Genomic DNA, 24,152 nt, shown 5'->3' on the forward strand with positions numbered 1-24,152 from the left:
TTGCCGGGCTCCCTGAACCCACTGCTCCTCTACATGGGTCTTTTTTGAGAGTGGGAGAGAGTTTTAAATTCTTCCAACAGAATTACTTCTCTGAGAGTCTCATAGCTGAGCTGTATTTTAAGAGCCCTCAGCCACTGGCCAAAAGCCAGCTGCTTACTACTTTTCAACTCCAGATAAGTTTAATTAACTTGCTTTTTGAGGGTTCTAAACTTTTGGCGATAGGCTTCGGGTGCTAATTCATAGGCCCCGAGGATAGCATTTTTAGTCAGTTCATAATTTGATGAACTGTCATCTGGCAACAAGGAATAAACCTCATGGGCTTTTCCAGTTAGCTTGCTTTGCAATAAGAGAGACCTGGTCTCAGCTTGCCACTTTAGCTGCCTTGCCAGTTTCTCCAAGGACACGAGAAACGCTTCCAGATCTTCCTCATTGAATAATGGAATTTAGCAATTTTGTACCTGACCCTGAACTCTGCTGCTCCATATTGGCCATGCTTTTATTGGGGTTATTCTGTCGCCCCCTAGTTAACTCAAGCCGCTTCAACGCTCTCTCCTCGGATTCTTTCCATAATATTCTTTCTCTCTCTCTCGCTCTCCTGCCTTTCATTTTCTTCACATTCCTTTTGGAAGGCTCTCTCTTTCTCCATCTCCTGCCTCTCTCTTTTCCCTCTAATTCAAGTTTCCTTTGTTCCAATTGTAATTTTGCTTGCAGTACCCTCTCTGGGTCTGATTCTAATCGTGCTTCTGCTTCTTCAGATTCAAGGGAAAAATGGTTGGCCACTAGCCTTAGGAGTTCAGACTTCCTAGACTTGCCACATACAGTGATCCCACACTGCTCAGCCATTTTTCTTAGCTCCTCCATAGACATTGTTTTTAACTTATCCCAATTTACTTCACCCTGCTTGGAGAGCTGCTCGTTTCAGTTGCAGACATGTTAGTATTCAATCACACACAACCACAAGAAAACCTATATTGAAAACTTGCTCCTTTTTGATTGGGAATAATTTGGCTCCCCACTTCCAATTTCACTCGTTTGTCTGTAGGTAAAAGCCCAGACAAGCCCCCAAATTTCTGTTACAACCAGGTGAGAAAGGTGTCTAAGGGTCTGTTACTGTCTTCACCTGGTCTTATTCTAATAGGGTTTAATTTTTAAACACACTGTGTTTTGAGCTCCCCCTTTGTGAATCCTTGTTCACAGCTTTCCAATTATAAGGCAAAGAAATGAGCACAGACAGGCCTCCTTAGGTCTAAAGAAGAAAGAGTGAAATTTATTAAACCTTAAACTTAAACTCTAATACGGTTAACGCCTACGGATATACGATGCGCTCATACTAGCATGCACATGCGATACACATATGCAAATAGAGACAGAAAACAGCAGAAGAAAAATAAAATGGAGAGGTATGAGGCAATATCAGAAGAGTTTCTTGTTTACCGTGCTGTTTCCAGCTCACTGTAGAGTCCTTGATTGTAGACAGCTCTTACTTTTCATTGGGGCCCAGTATTCTTCTTAAACATTGTTCACTGTAGGAGACTTTTCTCTCTTAGTGTTCAGATATCTTCAATGGTTTCTGATGCTGGTGTGAGTGAGACGAGAGCTGACAGGAGGGAGGTCTTATCAGTCAGGAGAAAAGTGCCTTCTGATTTTTTTCCCTGTTGGAAGTTCAAATTCAAAAACTCCGTCAGTCAGTCAGTCATGTGACTAAAATTGGTCTGATCACTTCTTCAATGTATTGGGGAAACAACGACTGGGTCCCCATTGTTCCAACACTGTCTGTTACTATGCAAAAATCTTTTCAGTCAGGGGCTTGCAATTTTAAGTTTTAATGTTCATGTGGCGAAATAATGTGTGCCTCAGTCTTACCAGATGAGGGGCTTGCCTGACAACAAGAACACATGAAATAGGATCAGGAGTAGACCATATGCCCCATTGAGCCTGCTCCACCATTCAAAATGATCATGTTTGATATTAGGATTCAATTCCACTTTCCCACATGCTGACTATGTCCTTTGATTCCCTGCGAGACCAAAAGACTGTCTATCCCAGCCTTAAACGTATTCAACGACCCTCTGGTGTATAGAATTCCAAAGATTCACAACCCTTTGAGTGAAGTAATTTCTTCTCATCTCAGTCCTAACTGTTTGGCCCCTTATTGTGAGATTGTGCCCCCGTGTCTTAGATTCCCCAACCAGCGGAAATAATCTCTCGGTGACTACTCTAACCAGTCCCTTTAGGATCTTATATGTTTCAATGAGAAACTCCAGAAAATAGAGCCCCAATTTACTTAGCCTCTCATCATAGGACAACCCCCTCATCCCGGGACCAATCTAGTGAACCTTTGCTGTATTGCCTCCAATGCAAGTATGTCCTTTCTTAAATGTGGAGACCAAGACTGCACACAGTACTCTAGATGTGGGCCGGAATTTTATGCCCCCCCAAAGAATGGGAAGGTGGTGAGGGGGGTGGGGGGTTGTAAAATGGAGCGGGAGGCTCAGGGGCCCTTCCTGACCTGCTTCCGCTTCCACCGCCACTTTATGCAGGGCGATGGTGGCGACAATCAAACCGCCCACCCCAGGCCAATCAAGGCCCTTAAGTGGCTACTTAAGGGCCTCCGCCCACCGCCACGGGGATTTTACCCATGGCTGGTCGGGTGGCCCAGGCCCGAGAGAAGCCGCCTGACAAAAACAGGGACTGCAACCCAGCCATCACAAAGAAGATGTTGGGGAGCCCCGGAACAAAGGTAAGTTTTTAGGGCCTCACCGGGGGTGATCGGTTGGGCCCCGGCGAGGCAAGAGTGGTCGATTGGAGGGACAGGGGGGCATGTTGTGTGTTGGGGGTAGTTGGGGTAGCGGGGACGGCCCTCCATCGGGCACAGGTGCCTGATCATGAGGGCGTGCCCCCCCCGCAGGCCATCAGAGAGGCACCTGCTTTTGTCAGGTGGCTTCTCTCAGGCTCTTGGCAGCGGACGGAGGCCCTTAAGTGGCCACTTAAGACTTTTGACAAGGTCCCACATGGCAGACTGGTTAAAAAAATAAAATCACATGGGATCCAGGGAAATGCAACAAGGTGGATACAAAATTGGCTTAGTGGCAGGAAACAAAGGGTAATTGTTGACGGGTGTTTTAACGACTGGAGGGCTGTTTCCAGTGGAGTTCCGCAGGGCTCAGTACAAGGTCCCCTGCTTTTTGTGGTATATATTACCAATTTGGCCGTAAATGTAGGGGGCATGATCAAGAAGTTTGCAGACGACACAAAGATTGGCTGTGTGGTATATAGCGAGGAGGATAGCTGTAGGCTGCAGAAAGATATTGATGGTCTGGTTAGATGGGCAGAAAAGTGGCAAATGGAATTCAACCTGGAGAAGTGTGAGGTGATGCATTTGGGGAGGTCAAACAAGGCAAAGGAATACACGATTAATGAGAAAATACTGAGAAGTGTAGAGGAAGTGAGGAACCTTGGAGTGAATGTCCACAGATTCCTGAAGGTAGCCGGACAGGTCGATAAGCTGGTTAAGAAGGCATATGGAATCCTTTCCTTTATTAGCCGAGGTATAGAATATAAGAGCAGGGAGATTATGCTGGAACTGTATAACTCATTGGTTAGGCCACAACTTGAGTTCTGGTCGCCTTATTACAGAAAGGGTGCAATTGCACTAGAGAGGGTACAGAGGAGATTTATGAGGATGTTGCCAGGACTGGAAAAATGCAGCTATGAGGAAAAATTGGATAGGCTGGGGTTGTTCCCCTTGGAATAGAGAAGGCTGAGGGGAGATCTGATTGAAATGTACAAAATTTTGGGGGGCCTGGATAGAGTGGAGGTGAAGGGTCTGTTCATCTTAGCAGAGAAGTCAGTGATGAGGGGGCATACATTTAAAGTGATTGGTAAAAAAATTAGAGGGGAGGTAAGGAAAAACATTTTCACCCAGAGGGTGGTGAGGGTCTGGAACTCACTGCCTGAAAGGGTAGTTGAGGCAGAAACCCCTGAACTCATTCAAAAGGAGTCTGGATATGCACCTCAAGTGCCATAATCTGCAGGGCGACGGACAAAATGCTGGAAGGTGGGATTAAAATAGGTGGATTGTTTTTTGGCCAGCACAGACACAATGGGCCAAGTGGCCTCTTTCTGTGCTTTAAACATTCTATGATTCTATGCACACTCTTCTCTTGTCTGTTAACCAATCATCTATCCATAACCAAGGTGCATAGATTTAGGGTAAGAGGTAGGAGGTTTAGAAGGGATTCGAGGGGAAATGTTTTAACCCAGAGGGTGGTGGTGATTTGGAACTCACTGCCTGAAAGAGGGTAGAGGCAGAAACTGTCATAACATTTAAAAAGTACTTGGATATGTACTTGAAGTGCCATAACCTACAAGGTTACGGACCAAGAACTGAAAAGTGGGATTAGGTTGGACGGCTACTTGCTAGCTGGCGCGCACACATTGGGCTGAAAAGCCACCTTCTGTGGTGTAAACTTCTATGATTCTATGATACTATGGTACAGACTGTTTTAGTCTCAAACTGTTACCAAGGAGAGGGATGGTGTTAGTAGCTAGAGAACGAAGATTGTAGCAGTGACCAAAAACGATGTTGGACCAAAAAACAAGTCTGTTGGATATTTAATTGGAGGAAGTTTCTGCACATCCAGTACTGGATGTCAAATAAGCAGTGAAGGATTCGAGAAAGGTGATGGCAAAGTAGAACTGGGTGTTGTCAGCAAACTTGTAAAAACTAATGCTGTGCATTTGGATGATGTCACTGAGGGGCAGCATGTAGATGAGAAATAGGAGGTGGCCAAGGATAGATGCTTGAGGGAGCACCAGAAGTAACAAAATAAAAACAAAATTTGCTGGAAATACTCAGCTGGTCTGGCAGCAGCTGTGGCGAGAAAAGCAGAGTTAATGTTTCAGGTTAGTGCCCTTTCATCAGAACTGACAATTCTAACTGCCAGTTCTGATGAAAGGGCACTAACCTGAAACATTAACTCTGCTTCTTTCTCCACAGATGCTGCCAGACCTGCTGAGTATTTCCAGCACTTTATGTTTTTATTTTAGATTTCCAGCATCTGCACTATTTTGCTTTTATACCAGAAATAATGATGTGGGACTGGGAAGAGAAGCCGCTGCAAGTGGGACACTGGCTTCAATTAGATTAGTAAGAATGGACCCAGGTGAGAGCAGTCCCGTCCAACTGGACAATGGTGGAAAGGTGTTGAAGGAGGATGGTATGGTCAACCGTGTCAAATGCTGCAGACAGGTTTATCTTTGTCACAGTCATATCAGATGCCATTTGTGATTTGTTAAGAGCTGTTTCAGTACTGTGGTATGGATGGAAACCTGATTGGAGGAATTCAAACATGGAGTTCTCTGAAAGGTGGGCACAGATTTTGGAGTCGACAACATGTTCAAGAACTTTGGAGAGGAAAAGAGGTTGAGGATGAGGTGATCGTTTGCAAGGATGATGGGGTCAAGGGTTGCTTTTTTGAGGAGAGGGGTGATGACTGCAGACTTAAATGAGAAAGGGACAACACTTGAAGAGAGAGAACCATTAACAATATCAGCAAACATGGGGATCAGGTGGAGAGGTTGGGTGATCAGCAGTTTACTGGGAATAGGGTTGAGGGAGCAGGAAGTGGGTCTCATGGACAAGATGAGCTCAGAGAGGGCAAGAGGGGAGTTGGGAAATAAACTAGAGAAAGGTGCAAGTGTAGGGCTGGGGCAGAGGGGAGCTTTAGAGGAGGTTTGGCTTGGTGGGTTAGTGGAAGGGGCCCAGAAGAGGCAGCTGATTGGTCCCGATCTTAGTGACAAAGAAGTCCATGAGCTCCTTGAACTTATTGTTGGTGAGGGTGGAGAAGACAGGGGAGAGGGGATTAAGAAGACAGTTTACAGTAGTCAAGTTATCTTTTGAAGCCTATACAGGTATGGTGAGAAGCATTTAACAATTCTGTATCTTTGCATTATTCAAATCTTGAACAGACTTGGGCTTTTGAGAGACTTAAAAGCTCTTGAAAGGAGAAATGTTTGCCACAAATGTGGACGTTAAGCTTCCAGGAGAAGCTCTAGAGATGGACTATATATAAATACTCTTCTTAAGGTCAGAGGAAGTAGTGAGGCTAACAGTGATGAAAAACGATGATGGGTGAAAATGGTAGCAGTTGTTAGCTGAACTTATAAAAGACTTGTAAAACTAACTAACGAATTACTGCATGTGAAAAGGAGTCAACAAATAAGTTGTTAAATGGAACACAAAGAATGAGTACCTAAACATGAGTAGTTTTTTGAGGGGGGATATGATGGTAACTTGTTTAAAAATGCAAGCTCCTTTTTTGTGTTTCAGACCAGGACCAGCTAAAGTTTCCTAAGAGTGCAGCAAACCTTACCATGCACTTGAAAAGTCAATAGGAACTTCACTGCTATGTTTGGCAGGGTTACAAAAACCCAGGAAATCGTTATTTTCTCTAGTTCTCTTTTCTTGGGTTTCCTTGTGCCATGCACAGACCACTGACAGATGGGCAGTTTGCTCTCTGGTTTCCACCAATGCCATTCTATAGCTTACTTTTGAGTAATCTTCGGATGGTTCTTTATGATTTCTTTCCCTCTCTCTTACTAATAAGTAACCACCTGGTTTCTGCTAGGTGCTTTCCTACACAAACCTGCCAAGACTGAGGATTCAGAGATGTGGGGAATTTCTTCCTTTATTTTACTAAGGAATTGTAGAATTTGACCATGAGAAATTAAATGGATTACTAGTTTTTGCACTTAACTCTAACACTGCTCACAGGCATTTGCCAATGCAGCTTTATGAATAGCTGTCAGGTGTTGCACAAGAGAAACCTAAGGGATTTTACCATGGACAGGCAGATAGTGGATTACAGTATTTTAAAATTGAGAATTTGCAACAGGATTTGTTTGATCTGCCTCCTCTCCTCCCCCCCCCCCACCCCTACTCAGTAAATATTTTAAATCATAGGCATAAGATAGTTATTACTGTGTTAAATCCCACAGCAGAAAAGTACTGAAAGAGAAATAAACAAACAGGGAACACTGTCAAACACCTGTTACACTCCATTACAACAAGCCAGCCTAAAAAAAAGAATTTCTTAAAGGGGGAACAGTGCAGAGTTATAGAACAAGTTTTAAAACAAGTTTTAAGCCACAAATAGAAAAGTCATAATTAATACAGTGCTGAAGGCACACACAGAGATAAACAAAGTTCACAGGAGCCAAATTCTTCTCCAAGTTGGATGCTAAACATCCAACATCAGTTGGTACACCTAGCTAAGGAATTTCAGGAAGTCACCACTTTCAGAAACCATTTGGAAGATATTGCTTCCAGGCTTATCTGTCAATCAAGATCTGTTTCAGCAGCATATGGACAGAATTATATAAAATGTGACTGGATGTATATGCATTGCCGATGATATTGCGGTAATGGGAAAAACCAAAGAAGAACACGATCGAAATCTTCACTCACTGATGGCAGTAGCTCGTTGTGAAGGGCTCAATTTTAACAGCAAGACGTGCCAGGTGGATGTAAGTCAGATCAATTTCTTTGGCTCCATCTAGTCAAGTTGCGGAATCCGTCCTGACCCAAGCAAAGTCAAAGATGTAAGACATATGCCTACTCCACAAGATAAAGAAAATCTACAGAGATGCCTTGGAATTTTCAACTTCATAAGAGTTCCAAAGATAAGTCTTGTACGCTGCAAGTAAAAACATAAAATTGGATAATATCAAAATTAGTTATACAGAGATGGAGATGATAATATTTGAAAGTATAAACGTAGGAATTGTAAAATTTACAAGTGCAGAAGCTTAAGAGTCCATATATTGTTTTGGTGGTTTGACAACTCTTCCAGATCTTGTTGTGGTATAACCTTCTGGGTATGTGGATTTCACCCTTGGCTATTTTTGCTTGCATACGCGTTGTCAATGTGTTGGTTGTTGTCCTGTTGTTCTGTCTCATACATATCCCTGAAAGGTCTGTCCATATACTGTGGCCCATTGTTAGAAATGATTTCTTCAGATGCACCAAATAAGCTGAATAGGGCGCTCAAAGTGTCTGCGACAACTGCGCTTGACGTGTCTTTTACCTGTCTGACAATTGGAAATTTGGAGTAATTATCAGTGTCTAAGATAAAGTTGTCTCCATTCACGGTAAATAGATCAGTAGTGATTTTCAACCAAGGCACTGACGGAATCGCGTGAGGGTGTAGAGGTTCCTTATGTTGTTGCAGCTAGTGTTGCAGAGGAACCGAAGCCAATTAAGAGAAGTGCACAATACTCCAATTGCGCATAGCGGACTTGAAAAACCACACTCCGACGATGAGGGTGTGGCGGAACAACAGGACAACAACCAACACATTGACAACACGTATGCAAACCAGAAACAGCCAAGGGTGAAATCCACATCCCCAGAAGGTTATACCATAGCAAGATCTGGAAGACTTGTCAAACCACTGAAACAATATATGGACTCGTAAGCTTCTGCACTTGTAAATTTTCCAATTCCTATCTTTATACTTGTAAATTTGATCATCTCTATCCTTGTATAGCTAATTTGGATATTATCCAGTTTTGTGTTTTTACTTGTAGCGTACGAGACTTATCTTCGGAAAGAAAGGGGATGTTGTGTGATCACTTTAAGAGTGATGTCCCTTTAAGAACATAGTACGCTAATGAGCTAAGTACCAGGATGTAGTCATGTGACTAGAAGCCGTGTTCACTTTGCACTCTGGACACAGATTCTGTATATAGTTTGCTGTATGGTATAGTTTTGCTGTTTTAAACCCTCTAGAGATCTTCAAGGAACTGGAATCCACATACCTCATTGTGTTCCTTGAGATAAACACAGAATGTCATGACAAGATTATTGCTCACTGTGCATTCTATAGAGAAAAACCTACATTTATATAGTGCCTTTTATGACTTCAGGACATCCCAAAGAACTTTACAACCAATTAAATACTTCTGAAGAGTACACACTGTTATAATGTAGGAAATGCAGCAGCCAATTTGCACACAGCAAGGTTCCACAAACAGCAATGTGGTAATGACCTGATTGTTTGTCTTGGTGATGTTGCTTGAGGGATAACTATTTGCTTTTCTTTTAATATTATCATGGGATCCTTTACCTTACCTTAGAAGGCAGACAGGCGGTGTAACGTCTCATCTGTCTCAACAGTGCAGCACTCCCTCAGTACTGCACTAAAGTGTAGGCTTGCATTATCTGCTTAGATCTCTGAAATGGGGCTTGAACTCACAATCTTCTAACTCAGAGGTGAGAGAGCTATGACTGAGAGAATACTGGTACCTAATATTGTGATCTATTCTAAGATTTTGATCTTCAGTACATTATGATATGAACAGCTTGAATATGTTACAACAGAATAAGGCATCACGTGATGCAGTAAATTAGAGCACCTTCCTTCCAATTCTGCGATTTTGGTTTAAATCAGGCTATACTGGTGGAACAGAAGCATCCTCGTTGTGCCAACTTTAAAGGCCCTGTATGAAATAAGCTCCCTAAATTTTAATCCAGTTCACAGTAGACAGAGAATTATTAATGACATCACAAAGAATTTTATCTGCATTTATTTTAACAGGCACTGCTTGGCATTTAATGAAGCTACAAGACATGCTTGAATCCTGCAGGGTTAAATTCGATTTTGCAAATATGGAAGAGATAGGATCAGTAGAATTTGATTTACTGAAGCTTCATGAGAAGTTTCCCACTTTGATAAAACTATTGGAAGATGCAATGAATCTGGCAGCAACCCCTCAAACCGAAGAGGAGAAAATGAATAAACAGCCTTATGTCAGGTATTATAAATTGCAGATTTACTTATCTGACAACAGGCCATCGACCTGAAACTTTAACACTGTTTCTCTCTCCACAGATGCTGCCTGACCTCCAAGTATTTCCAGCATTTTCTATTTTTATTTCATATATCCAGCATTTGTGGTATTTTGCTTTCGTTAACCTATCTACTTATTTTCAAGACCACTGATTAACAGTATTCACAGAAAAATGGAGCCGGAATGTGCAAGTCCCAAAACTCTAGTAAAAATCCCAGAATTGCATGCAATAAAATAAGAATTTGACTAGGTAACCATAAACTAGCAGATTTAATCAAAAATAGATTTAATCACAGAATGCCAGTTCCAGAACACTAGTTACAAAAAATTCCAGAATATCTGGATATCAAAATGCAATTTGGTTTATATACTAACTTTAAACCAGTGAGCCAGGCTGATTTTAAAAGTGCTTAGCTTCTCCTACCGTTTTCCTGTTTTATTTTGGTAAGAGTATGCACTGTCTGGTCTTATAGGTCCAAACCTATTCCTCGGCTTTCTACAATGCCAATCTGAAATCAGGCATTCTAAAGTCAGGCATCGAGTGTTGCATGTGTGCTCTTTAAATTGATTTTCCTTCTGATTTCCTCTCCCTCCTGTGGGAGAAGCACTTAGCTTCTGCACAGTAGTATTGGCTGCGATTAGAAATCTGTATGTGTAGAATTGTGAACATGCACCACTCTATGACACAATACGTTGGGGGGTCTTCTCAAAAACGTGTTTTGCTATTGTACTTCTTAGCTACGCAAACTTTGTATGAACACAACTTCTCCTAATGGTATAGGTATAAATCTACCATCAACGACAACAACTTGTATTTATATAGCACCTGTAACGTAATAAAATATCCCAAGGTATTTCCCAGGAGTCCTACAAAACAAATTTTGACACCGAGTCACATAAGGAGATATTAAAGCAAATGGCCAAAATCCAAAAGAGGTTCATTTTAAGGAGCATCTTAAAGGAGGAAAGAGACGTAAAGAGGCTTAGGGAGGGAATTCCAGAGCTTAGGGCCCAGGCAGCTGGAGGCATAGGTGTCAATGATGGAGCGGTTAAAATCGGGAATGCTGAAGAGGCCATTACAGTCTGGGCAATGATACCTCTAGACACAAATACCTTTCCTACACCAACTGTCTTGATTTGCATGTGAAGGATGTCGACTTAGGTGAGGTGCAAGAGAATTCTGACAACCAATAGCGATTAGAGGGGTACAAATATCTCGAAGAGTTGTGGAACAGGAGGAGATTACAGAGATAGGGAGGGGAGAGGCAATGGTGGGATTTGAAAGCAAAGATGAGAATTTTAAAATTGATGTGTTGCCAGGAGCCAATGTAGGTTAGCAAGCACAAGGGTGATATGTGAATTGGACGGTGCAAGTTAGGACACGGGCATCAGAGTTTTGGATGATCTGAAGTTTACAGAGGGTAGAACGAGGGAGGCTGGCTAGGAATCCATTGGAATAGTCAAGCCTAGAGGTAACAAAGGCATGGATGAGGAGTTCGGCAGCAGATGAATTCAAGTAGGGCAATGTGAAAATTATGGAAATAGACCATCTTAGTGATGGCATGGATAGGTGATTGAAAGCACATCGCAGGGTCATGTATGACGCCAAGATTGCGAATAGTCTGGGTCAGCCTCAGACAGTTGCCAAGGAAAGGGATGGAGTCAGTGGCAATGGAGCGGAGTTTGTAGCGGTGTCCGAAGACAATAGCTTCAGCCTTCCCGATATTTAATTGGAGTAAATTTCTGCTCCTGCAGTACTGGATGTCGTCCAAGCAGTCTGACAATTTAGAGACAGTGGTGGGGTCAAGAGATGTGGTGTTGAGGTAGAGCTGGGTGTCGTCAGTGTACATGTGGATGATATGCCGAGGGCAGCATGTAGATGAGAAATGGGAGCCAAGACTACATCCTTGGGGGGCACACATGTGATACTGAGCCAGGAACAATCCAGGTTCAGTTCCCAGTCTATGTGGAGTTAGCTATATTCAGCCAGGGTAACAGTACAGTTGATCTCAGTCCCCTAGAGTAGAGTGGAAAATAAGACAAGATGCTTTTGTACCTGATTGTTATCCAATGATGCATATTAAAAAGTGTCAAAATGTGTGGATGTCAGGTGAACACAGCATCAGTCTGGGCTATGATACCCCTAGACTCAAATACCTTTCCTACACCCACTGTCTTCACTTATATGTGAAGATGTCAACTTGGGTGAGGTGCAAGAGAATTCCGACTACCAATAATAATCCCCCAAGCCAGACTGCAATGAGCTAACTCAGTGCAAATTGGTCTGTGTGGCTCAGTTCTATAATGAGTATATTTACTGTTTTATGCTATCATGGGAGCCATAGGCCAGAATTTAGCGAGGAGGCGGTGGCCCTGTCCACTGGCTAGGAAGTTGGGAGCGAGCCCGCTTCTACCAGCCCTGGAAATGACAACGCTATTTTGAGTGGCTCAGGTAATTAATTGCCTCAGGTTGTGGCTTCTGCCCCTCTGAGGCAGGATGTCCCGCCTCCAAGGGCGGCCGGCCAATCAGAGGATCAGCAGCTCTTCCATCCCAACAGTGCTATTGGGAACAGTGGCCACTGCTTGGATTGCAGCAGGCCCCAAACCAAACCAGCAATGGAGGCCGGAGAAGGAGGTAAGCGGGGTCAGGGCTCACCAGGGCCTATCAGCCTGAGGGGGAGGGTTTCGATCATGAGGGCAAGGCCGATCTTCCAGATGGGGCGGCCTGTGCCACTGGGGGGCCCTCCATGGGGCACAGGATGCCCGATCAGGAGGGACCCCACCTCCTCGCCCGCAAGGAGGCTGCTAGGTTTTATAGGGCGGCCTTCCCAGGTGGCAGAGGGCCCATCCGCCAAATCCAGCAGCGGTGGAAAGGGGCCCTAACGGCCTCAATCGGCCTAAGGCCGGACAGGCCACTCACCACCTCCTCTACTGCTGGTAAAATACCAGTGGAGGTGAGTAGATGCTGGCCATCCTACCTGATTTTACACGCCCCCACTCTGCCGCCTCCCAGAGGAAATGGACAATTCTGGCCATAGAGAAAATTATTTAGTTGCTGGTTGTGTTTGTTTTTGGAAGTAGAGATGACTACATGGGAATTAAGATGACACAACTTGGCACTGCTACAAGTAGAAATACAAAACTCATACACAGAACTGCATTGTAACCAAATAGTGACAAAATTTGCACAAAAGGACCGGAAAACTAAGAAGCACAGGCAGCCTCGTCTGACAACAAGAACATATTCTGCGATGAGAAGTATTTAGCTAATTATTTTGTTAGAGGTTGTGCATTTTTGCTTATAAATTACTCCTCAAATAGGTTCACAGCACTGGGTTTTGACATTCACAGATTTATTAAGCAGACAATAATAATTAATATTGACAATAATGAAACATACACTTAACAGCAACACTCACAACAAAACCCTGTGGGTTTTAGCTTGGAAAAGCAGAACGTTACCATTCCAAATTCAGTGTACTTGGTTGGCCAGCCCTTCAAATTTACAACTATCTGTACTAACACCCACTTTTTAAATCTTTTATTCAAACCTTCCTATGTGACAAACTTCACATTTCTGCATTACCTAGTACATCAATATCATTCAACACTGATTTGATTGTCCTAACAGCCAAAGATCATGCTCCCTAACTTTTCAGATCTATGGTCTTTCTCAGCCAGATCTTTGACTGCAAAATTCTGCTCCATAGTGCTGCTGGTATCAGCTCTACAGGAGCTCAGACTCCCAAAAATGGTGGCCAATTCGATTCCGGCCACTTTCAGCATGGCCTGCCGTACTTATAAGGGCGCTCATGCTGATGTGCCATGTGTGCACTGGAAGCATGCAGAATGGGCAAATCTGACATCACTCATAGTCTAATGTTGATTTGATGCTCATTCTGCCATTTGGGAACTGTTAACAGCCTCTCTTAAAGTGGGTGAGTTGGAGCATTTGAATGTTAGGCATGAGTCCTGATTGGTGATGGGAGTGTACTGCATTGAGCAGTGTGCGAGGTTGGTGGTGCAGTGGGCAGAAGATGGCATTTGAAGATGCCTTCACTGACCTTAACCGCCTGTGTAGTCATTGAACTTTTTGTGGCACTGCAGTCAGGTCCTCAGGATCAGACTCTTTCAGTTGACCTCTGTGGCTATCTGCTCCCATTCCTTTCACAGTGTGTGCCTGGAGGGCCTTCTGGCCCCTGCAAAAACATGACCTCTATCCTCCTTTCCACCTCCTGCACTAAGGCCTCCAGCACTGCATCAGAGAACTTGGGAGTACTTTCTCCAGCCTGCTGCTCCATTGATAGTCTTATTCCTTCTCTGAAACACTTTTGGACGCAGTTCCACCAGCTGCTGCAGCTTGAATGCACCTCCCTTTTAAGAGGTGCAGGCTGCCTTCACGGAGTGCAGGCTAGCTGTGATTTGTGCTTGTGTGACATATGCACCTGGGCCCCTGCTAAGCTTACAGCCAGTTAGCAGTGCGTTCAAAGCTGGTTGCATTCGGCAATCATATAAATGGGCAGGCAACACGACTTTTGCGTGCAGCTGCATCACCTTGACTGGGCACGAAGGTAATCGCACATCACGGTTCCCACATGCATTATCTGCTCTAATAGAATTTTTAGCCCTTTATCTTTCAAGGCTTGAGTGAACAAAGAAAGCTTTTTGTCTGCCCTGTGTCTGCAATAATTTTAGTTTTAAATATATTTTTCTGTGCTGATCTCCTGCTTCTGAAAAGGATGATGTATTCACAAGTGTATCCCCGTTCAAAACTCATCAACTAATTACTGAAATGTTATTTTAATTATTTTTACTGACCATTCCTTTTCACTGCATCTCTATTGATAAAATAAAGCAAGCCTGTCTTATGATAACACTTTCATTCTTCTAACAAAGACTCACTTAACAGACAAAAAACAAAATTTTATGTTACTACAATATAAATATTAACCCTTTCCTTACAGTCAGAATTTAAGTAAGATTTTCTGAGACGTCTGTTGTTTTTATTTAATGCTACTGCTGGATATTTTGGAATGGTTTCTTCATCATCAGTTCAATGTCTCAGGTTGGAGCTACTCCTTTGGTAAGTGTCAATGTTATACGAATAAGTTTCTTGATAAACTTGCTGGACTTGCTGTGATATTTCTGTTGATTGACAACATCTCTGATCATCTTGTGTAGCCATAGATCTTCCATTGGAGAAGTTTTCTTGTCATTTAGATTATGTTTCTACTGTTACTGCAGTCAACCAATATTGATACATTTCCTCTTGGCTTCCCTAACTCCATTGTGAAGTATGCATCCTTGAGATGGATTGGTTGGCTAACAGGCAACAGCAATGACACTGGCATAGTCGCAGTGGTGGGAGGATGAATGCTGTCATCCTGAGAGAGGACAGCAGGTTCATGCTCAATGGGACCACTCCCATTCACCCAGGACGGTGCCTCAGCAATCCTGGCAATCAGATTGCTGGCCTACTGTGAGACCTTCAAACCCCTTTGAACACTACTATCTGCAGCCATGATGGCAGAAATCTGAGCTTGCATGACAGCAAATTGACCTTGCATGGCAGAAGTCGAAGCTTCTTCTGCAGCACGCAGATGTTGTGTGGCTTCTGCTTATGCTACAATGGAAGCTGAGACATCAACTATCAGACACTGCATCAAGGCTGGGTCCACAATGGCTGGAGCCATTGGAGTTGGTTCCTACTTCCATTTTGGAAAGGATGAGCTCCAAACTTTGCACAAAGCCCTGTGCCAAGTTGGTGCTAGACTTTTCCGTGCTCCTTAACTTTGACCATAAGCTTTCTGGCAGGCCTGCCAATGCACCAAACATTTCGTTGTGCATACTCATTAGCCTTTTTCTGTAGTCCACCCACCGAACTGCTCAGTCTTCTACAGCAGAAATCACGTACAACCTCATCCTCTGATGAGCTGGCACCTGTGCAACCCATGCCCTCTACTCTGGCTGCAGACCACTCATGGCTAGTGTCCCACCAAGTGCAGATAGTGTCTCTCTGCTATCCTTTAAATTACACGCTGTGTCAGTATCTGAGCCGGTGGCTGTGAGTGTGAAATCGAATGACGGTGTTTCTTCATCGTCAGTGTCCTGTTGCTCTTCCATCACTGCCTGCCAGGTGACAGTTTTAGGTCTCTGAAAGGAGAAAGGCACAAAGGCAAGGTTGTGGTGGGGAGTGGGGGTTCAGCAGGGGAAAGCAAGAGATGCATGCTTATATCATCTGCAGTTTATCAATCAGAAGAGATTGTAGGATGTGAGAAGGAGGATCAGACATCTTCTGTGGTTTCATCTCCGCTGCTGACCACAGCCTCAGCAATGGCCGCTCCAATGATAGTGAGGTATTTTAAATTTAAATAAGGGCAATTATGAGGGCATGAAAGCAGAGCTAGCTAAAGTGAACTGGTAAATTAGGTTCAGAGATAGGTCATTAGAGATGGAATGGCAGACATTTAAGGGGATATTTCAGAATGCACAAAATAGATACATTCCAACAAGAAAGAAAAATTCCAAGGGGAGGACTCACCATCCATGGTTAATTAAAACTGTTAAAAATAGTATCAAATTTTAAGAAAAAGCATATATTTATGCTAAGATATGTGGCAGGTCAGAAGATTGGACAGAATATAAATAAACAGCAAAGAATAACTAAAAGATTAATAAGGAGGGAAAAATTAGAGTATGAGAGAAAGCTGGCTAGAAATATAAAAGCAGATAGTAAGAGTAAGATAGTAAGTAGATATTTAAAAAAGAAAAGAGTTAACAAATTGAGCGTTGGGCCTCTAGAAAGTAAGTCTGGGAATTAATAATGGAAAATAAGGAGATGGCAGAAGAACTGAACAGGTATTTTGCATCGGACTTCACTATAGAGGATCCAAGTAACATTCCAGAAACAGCTGTAAATCAGGAAATGGAAGGGAGGGAGGAACTCAGGAAAATTATAATCACCAGCTACAGCTAAAGGCTGGCTCTGATCTGCAAATGAAACCCGACCCGAGCCCGACAGAACAACATCGACCTAAGCCCAACCCAGCCTGAGTCATTTCATTTTTTCCCGTGCCCGACCCAACCCAACCCGACCAACAGTAAACCCAGCTTCTGGTTTTCACTTTGTTGCTTATCTGCACAAGCTTAAAAAAACTGTAACTAAACAACCTTTCAACTCCAAAAAGTGCATTAACATTGGAGTCACGAATCAGAGATGGTGATAGAGTGTGTCCGACCCGGCCCGACCCGACCAGGCCCGAATGCCGGACCCGGAAAAGCGACCATGTCATTGGGTCCAATCGGGTCTGGGTCGGGTAGCCATGCTCTAGCTACAGCTACAACACTGGCATCTACCCGGCAATGTGGAAAATTGCCCAGGTATGTCCTGTACACAAAAAGCAGGACAAATCCAACCCAGTCAATTACCGCCCCATCAGTCTCTCGATCATCAGTAAAGTGATGGAAGGTGTTGTCGACAGTGCTATCAAGCGGCACTTGCTTAGCAATAACCTGCTCAGTGATGCTCAATTTGGGTCCTGCCAGGGCTACTCAGCTCCTGATTTCATTACAGCCTTGGTACAAACATGGACAAAAGAACTGAACTCAAGAGTTGAGGTGAGAGTGACTGCCCAAGAAATCAGGGCAGAATTTGACCAAAAGTATTGCATCAAGGAGCCCTAGCAAAACTGGAGTCAAAAGGGGGAAACTGCCCGCTGGTTGGAGTCAAAGCTAGCGCAAAGGAAGCTGGCTATTGTTGTTGGAGGTCAATCATCTAAGCTCCAGGACATCACTGCAAGATTTCTTTAGGGTAGTGTCCTAGGCCCAACCATCTACGGCTGCTTCAACAATGTTCTTCCTTCAGTCATAAGGTCAGAAGTGGGGATGTTCGCTGATGATGGCACAATGTTCAGCACCATTCACGACCCCTCAGATACTGAAGCAGTCCATGTAGGAATGCAGCAAGACCTGGACAAAATCGAGGCTTGGGCTGATAAGTGGCAAGTAACATTCACATCACACAAGTCTCAAACAAGAGAGAGAATCTAACCATCTCCCCATGACATTCAATGCCATTACGATCACTGAATACCCCACTATCAACATCCTGGGGGTTACCATTGACCAAAAACTGAACTGGAGTTGCCATATAAATACCATGGCTAGAAGAGCAGGTCAGAGGCTAGGAATCCTGTGGCAAGTAACTCACCTCCTCACTCCCCAAAGCCTGTCCACCATCTACAAGGCACAAGGCACAAGTCAGGAGTGTGATGAAATACTCTCCACTTGCTTGGATGGGTGCAGCTCCAACAACACTCAAGAAGCTCGACACCATCCAGGACAAAGCAGCCCACTTGATTGGCACTCTATCCATAAACATTCACTCCCTCCACCACTGACGCACAGTGGCAGCAGTGTGTACCATCTACAAGTTGCACTGCAACAACGCACCAAGGCTCCTTAGACAGCACTTTCCAAACCCGGGACCTCTACTACCTAGAAGGAAAAGGGCAGTAGATGCATGGGAACACCACCATCTGCAAGTTCCTCTCCAAGCTGCACACCACCCTGACTTGGAACTATATCGCCATTCCTTCACTGTCACTGGGTCAAAATCCTGGAACTCCGTTCCTAACAGCACTGTGGGCGTACCTACCCGACATGGACTGCAGCGGTTCAAGAAGGCAGCTCACCGCCAACTTCTCAAGGGCAATTAGGGATGGGCAATAAATGCTCTCTTAGCCCACGATGCCCACATCCCATGAATGAAAAGAAAACCAGGAAAGTGGTACAGAGCAAGTTATTGGACTTGCGGGCTGACAAGTCCCCGGGTCCTGATGGACTTCATCCTCGTTTCTTAAAAGAAGTGGCTAGTGAGATTGTTGTTGTGTTGGTTTTAATTTTCCAAAATGTTCCATTTGATTGGAAAATAGCCAATGTAACTCCATTATTCAAAAAGGGAGGGAGACAAAAAGCAGGAGACTAGAGGCCAGTTAGCTTAACATCTGTCTGAGGGAAAATGTTAGAAGCTATTATTAAAGTCGTTAGAGCAGGGCACTTAAAAAAATTCAAGGTAATCAGGCAGAGTCTACATGGTTTTGTGAAAGGGAAATCATGTTTAACCAATTTATTGCAATTCTTTGAAGTGGATAAAGGGGAACTGGTGGATGTACTGTACTTAGATTTCTAGAAGGCATTTAATAAGGTGCCACATCAAAGGTTATTGCGGAAAATAAAAGCTCATGGTGTATGGAGTAATATTTTGGCATGAATAAGAGCTTAGCTAGCCAACAGGAAACAGAGAGTAGGTATAAATGGGTCATTTTCTGGTTGGCAAGATGTAACAAGTGGTGTGCCACAGGGATCGGTGCTTGGGCCTCAATTTTTTACAATTTATATAAATGATTTGGATGAAGGGACCGAAGGTTGCTAAATTTGCCGATGACACAGATAGGAAAGTAAGTTGTGAAGAGGACATAAGAAAGCTATAAAGGGATATAGATAGGTTAAGTGAGTGGGCAAAGATCTGGCAACTGGAGTATAATGTGGGAAAATGTGAAATTGTCCATTTTGGCAGGAAGAATGAAAAAGAAACATATTGGTGAGAGATTGCACAGCTGTGAGATGCAGAGGGATCTGGGTGTCCTAGTGCAGAAATCACAAAAGGTTAGTATGCAGGTTCAGCAAGTAATTAGGAAAGCTAATAGAATGTTATCGTTTATTGCGAGGGGAGTTGAATACAAAAGTAGGGAGGTTATGCTTCAGTTATACAGGGCATTGGTGAGACCACATCTGGAGTACTGTGTACAGTATTGATCTTTTTTAAGGAAGGATGTAAATGCGTTGGAAGCATTTCAGAAAAGGTTTACTAGACTAATACCTAGAATGGGCGGGTTGTTTTATGAGGAAATGTTGGGACAGGCTAGGCTTGCATTTGCTAGAGTTTAGAAGAGTAAGAGGCGACTTGATTGAAACATAAGATACTGAGGGGTCTTGACAGGGTGGATGTGGAAAGCATTTTTCATCTTGTGGGAGAATCTAGAACTAGGGGTCACTGTTTACAAATAAGGGATCGCCCATTTAAAACAGAGATGAGAAGAAATTTTTTCTCTCACGGTCATGAGTCTTTGGAACTCTCTTCCTCAAAAGGTGGTGGAAGCAGAGTCTTTAAACATTTTTAGGGCAGACTAGATAGATTCTTGATAAGAAAGGGGGTGAAAGGTTATCAGGGGTAAGCGAGAATATGGAGTCAAGTTTACAATCAGATAAGCCATGATCTTGTTGAAGGCAGAGCAGGCTCGAGGGATCGAGTTATCCTAATTCGTATGCTCATATGTAAGATTGTGAAGATGTGTTTCAGCTATTAAAGTTTGGTAAGAGTCCTGATTGATAGAGACTGTCGGTAGGTGAGTGATGGGGGTGTGTTGCATTGAGCAGTTGCTGAGGTGAGTGTTGTAGTTGGTGGGATATGGCAGTTGAAGATGCATTCACTGACCTTAACCACTCGTGTCACGTCATTGAACTTGTGTGGCACTTCATCCATATCCTTGAGGCTTGACTGCTGGCATTGACCACCACAACTATCTGGTCCTATTGCATTCTGAGCATTGTCTGGAGGGCCTTCTGGCTCCTTGCAGATACAGCACTTCTCTCCTCCTTTCCACTTCCTGTACCAAGGCTTCCCGTGCAACATCCAAGAACCTTGGAGCACATTATGCAGTTATTCAATATTTTTCTATGTGATGATGAGTTTCACTATGACTTCCACACCTGCTCCAGTCACAATGCATCTCCTCTTTAAGTGGTGCTCGCCTCTCACAACTTTAGGCCCCTTGCTGAGGCATGCAATCATTCAACAACACAATTAACACTGGCTGCACACTGCAATCATGTTGATTAGCAGACAGCAGGAAATTGGCATGCTGCCTGCATCAGATGGAACGGGGTGTGGACTAATCATGCACCATGGTCCCTGTGATTATTTTTGGGGATCATTGAATTTAGCCTCCAATATATCAGACAGCCACATGGCATACAACATTCACTCATGTTGACTTAATACCAGCAGCTGGTGAAATATCATCGTGTGCATAATGATCACTTAAAACGTTCTTACCTTGACACTTCTAATTTATGTCTTTAATCTCCCTCAGGGCCTCAAACACCAGTATGTGGTGGTCCAGGAAGACACCCACAACTCCTCAGAGAAGGTCACTCCCTTTGAGGGACCATCACAGAACTGATGCAGACCATGCACCAGCTCAGATTCTTACACTTTGGTCACATCACAAATGAGCAAGTGCAGATGGGGGAGTCAGGGACAGCCATGCAGAGTGTGCATCACAGGCGACTGGATGCTCCAATCCCTGCTCAGCTGCAAGTGGATGCTGTACCTTGGGAGCTGTTGATGAATCAGATACTTCTGGAGCAGTATATGCATGTGAAATGAATGTGCAATGTATTGGCAGGCATTCCAGCCACACCGTACATGCCTGCAGAGAGATTGGAGGAACGCCTCTCAAGCACAAGTGACATGATGTCGCCTTTGCGATGATGTCTTCGTCCATGGAAAGAATGGCCATCTACTTGGAGAATCAAACACAGCAATCACACCAGCACATGCAAGCCTTTACCAATGGCTTGCACACTATGAATGTCGCCTTAAAAGAGATGAATGATACTCTTGCCTAACCATTCATTGTCCCATTGATCTACAACAAAGTGTTCTCCAGCTATATTGCTAGCAGGGAAGTGTGGGTGGGCCATGAGAAGAATGATGGTGAAAGGGGAAATGAAAGTGAGGACTTGGCTCAAAGCACTTCTACTCCTCACATGTTGCCTACCCCTCTGTAAGTTCCCCATATGCTACCGCATGTCCTGATGGCCAAGTCTGCCCCTGCACAGGTGCAGGGGGAGCAGTCTTTGTTGGGGCCCTCACAGACTCCAAAACCCAGAAGACATCAAAATAGAGCACCTCAGCAGTCAGTGCAGGGATCTGAGAAGCCTGCCTCTACCTCTGCTGAAATCACAGGGGTTGCATCACATAGAAGTGCCAGGAAGAGGAAGAATAAAGATTTGTAGATGAATAAGAGTCTGCACATGGATGTGCTACACAATGTTAGATTGTTAAGTTTCTGTTTTATATTTGAGGCACATAAATATTTCTTTCCACCATTCTCCTTTCCTGCCCCTGTTTGGTTGCTGGCTAGCAAGTAGCCTTTATACTTGTCATGAATGGTAAGATATGAATTGACACCAAGCATTGGGTGAAAGACATGCTTGGTTGTTTGCAGGACTATTTTGTGTTAGTGTTATTGGTGGAGTGTGTGTGGAAAGTGACTTTTGCATGTGTTCGTCAGATGGGTGCACTAGTGGAACCTAAGTGAACTTCACAATAATGAGAGCATCCTAGGCAGCAATGAGCACCCCTACTGGTACATTGTCTGCACCACATTCTGCATCATCCTCCTCAACCTCCTCCTCTGTCTCCTCCTTGAAGAGGCCTTGTGCTATGTATGTTGTTCCTCCTCCAGGTTCAAACCTCACTGCTGTGCAACGTTGTGCAGCATGCATCTTCAGCATTCCAATGACTTGCTCAATGACACATATGGCTTTCATTGTATTGGTTAGGTTCCTCCTAACCAAGGTGTTATCAGCCACATTTTAAGTGAGTACCCCCTGTCTCCAAGCAGACAGACAGTGAGTACTTTGAGGTACAAGGAGATCAAGGAGGGTGGACTGCAACAGGATGAAAACATCATGGAATCTAACCGGGAATTTTGCACACATATGTATAAAGATCTCTTTGTGGTCGCACACCAGCTGCACACTGATGGAGTGGAAGCCATTATGGTTGACAACCCCTCCTGGGTGATCTGAGGGTGCCTAAATTTCCATATGCATGCAGTTGATGATGCCCAGTATTTGTGGGAAACCAGCCAGAGCCGCAATACGGAGCACCCGCTCGTTTTTACTGGCATTATCACAGTCAAGGTTGACATAATTGCACGCCCTAGCAAGCAAGTCATCAGGCATTTGTTTTGTGAATTTGTGGGCTGCCGACTGTGAGATCCTGCAACTATCTCTGGCAGAGCCTGGAAAGATCCAGAGGCAAAGACGTTGAGGACAGTGGCGATTTTGACAATCATTGCTAAAACATGGCCACTAGGTCCACTTGGAGCACCGTCTTGTTCCGACAGGCTGTAAATGTGTGCCATCACCCAGCGCAAGACCAGAAGCCTTCTGAGACACTACTGTTCCAGCATGTTGAGGAAGCTTATCCTCTGCCTATGTGCCGGGTATGGCCTGTTGTGAGCTGATCCCCTCTCTTCCAGGGAGCTGCAGGTCTGTGAGCAGCAGGCTGTTGCTGCTCCTACTCCTGCTCTTGCTCCTGGTGGTGCTTGTCATTTTGGTTCTCATCTGAAGTCAGAAGTAACACAGGATATGCAGCACCCATGCTGATCTGATACATCAGAGCTCCAAAGTGCAATTCAGATGTACAAACCTTCAAAGTTGTAAAAGTAAACTCTTAGCACAAGCAGGTAAGAAAGCAGCTGGGAGGTTTCTGTACTTATTGGCAAATTTCCCTGTCATGTCTTCAGTCCCCTCAACCTTGCTTTCACTGGTTATTTCCAGGAAACCCATGGACTCACACTTAAATTGCAAACAGTAAGTTAATACTGTTGTAACTGAGTGATTAACACATTGAAATTGACAAGCTGGCTCTACCGATGGGCTTGTGCACATGCAGCCTAATGGTTAATTGTGAAAGTCAATGGGTTGGAGACAGCTTCCCTTCGCACTCACATTTTTCCTGACCTCCTCCCCCACCCACATCCAAACCTACACCTACATTAAAATTCCCCCCATTGTACACCATCCAGCTCCTCACCCTTTTACACAGACCCTCCCTCCTCCTTTGGTTCATATGAACTACCTTCTTCCTCTCCTCCTCAGTTCAACCTGGCATTCCTATTCTCCTCAACCTAGTTCAAGCTGGCACTCTTCTTTCTCCTCACTTCCCCCACTCCATCTAAAATGGACCTCCTTTCCCATGTTCACACTGGCAGTTTCTTTCCTCCTCCAAATGCCTCAGTTGAAGCTGATTCTTCTGCCCTCCCCCCTTCATAGCCATCCATTTCTTCCCTTTCCTCTTCCTTCCATTGCCATCTATTTCTTCCTTCCATCTTGCTTGATTGCCATTCATACTGCCTCCAAGTCTGCTGCTACTGGAGTCTTGCTGCTAATAGACCAAACCAAATCCCCCTCTCCTCAATGCCATTCAATGATGATGGCAGTGA

General features: G+C 44.1%; 1 protein-coding gene across 9 annotated transcripts in view; it reads left to right on the forward strand.

The window, feature by feature from the left end:
• axdnd1 (axonemal dynein light chain domain containing 1) overlaps positions 1–24,152 on the forward strand; it is a 344,655-nt gene that overhangs the window by 177,581 nt on the left and 142,922 nt on the right. For all 9 annotated transcript variants that reach the window (XM_068037450.1, XM_068037454.1, XM_068037449.1 and 6 more), the window contains one exon: positions 9,600–9,816. In XM_068037450.1, the coding sequence (XP_067893551.1) occupies positions 9,600–9,816 (217 nt within the window). The remainder of the gene's footprint in view (positions 1–9,599; positions 9,817–24,152) is intronic.

This window comes from Heterodontus francisci, chromosome 8 (assembly GCF_036365525.1).
Source record: "Heterodontus francisci isolate sHetFra1 chromosome 8, sHetFra1.hap1, whole genome shotgun sequence".
Taxonomy (NCBI): Eukaryota; Metazoa; Chordata; class Chondrichthyes; order Heterodontiformes; family Heterodontidae; genus Heterodontus; species Heterodontus francisci.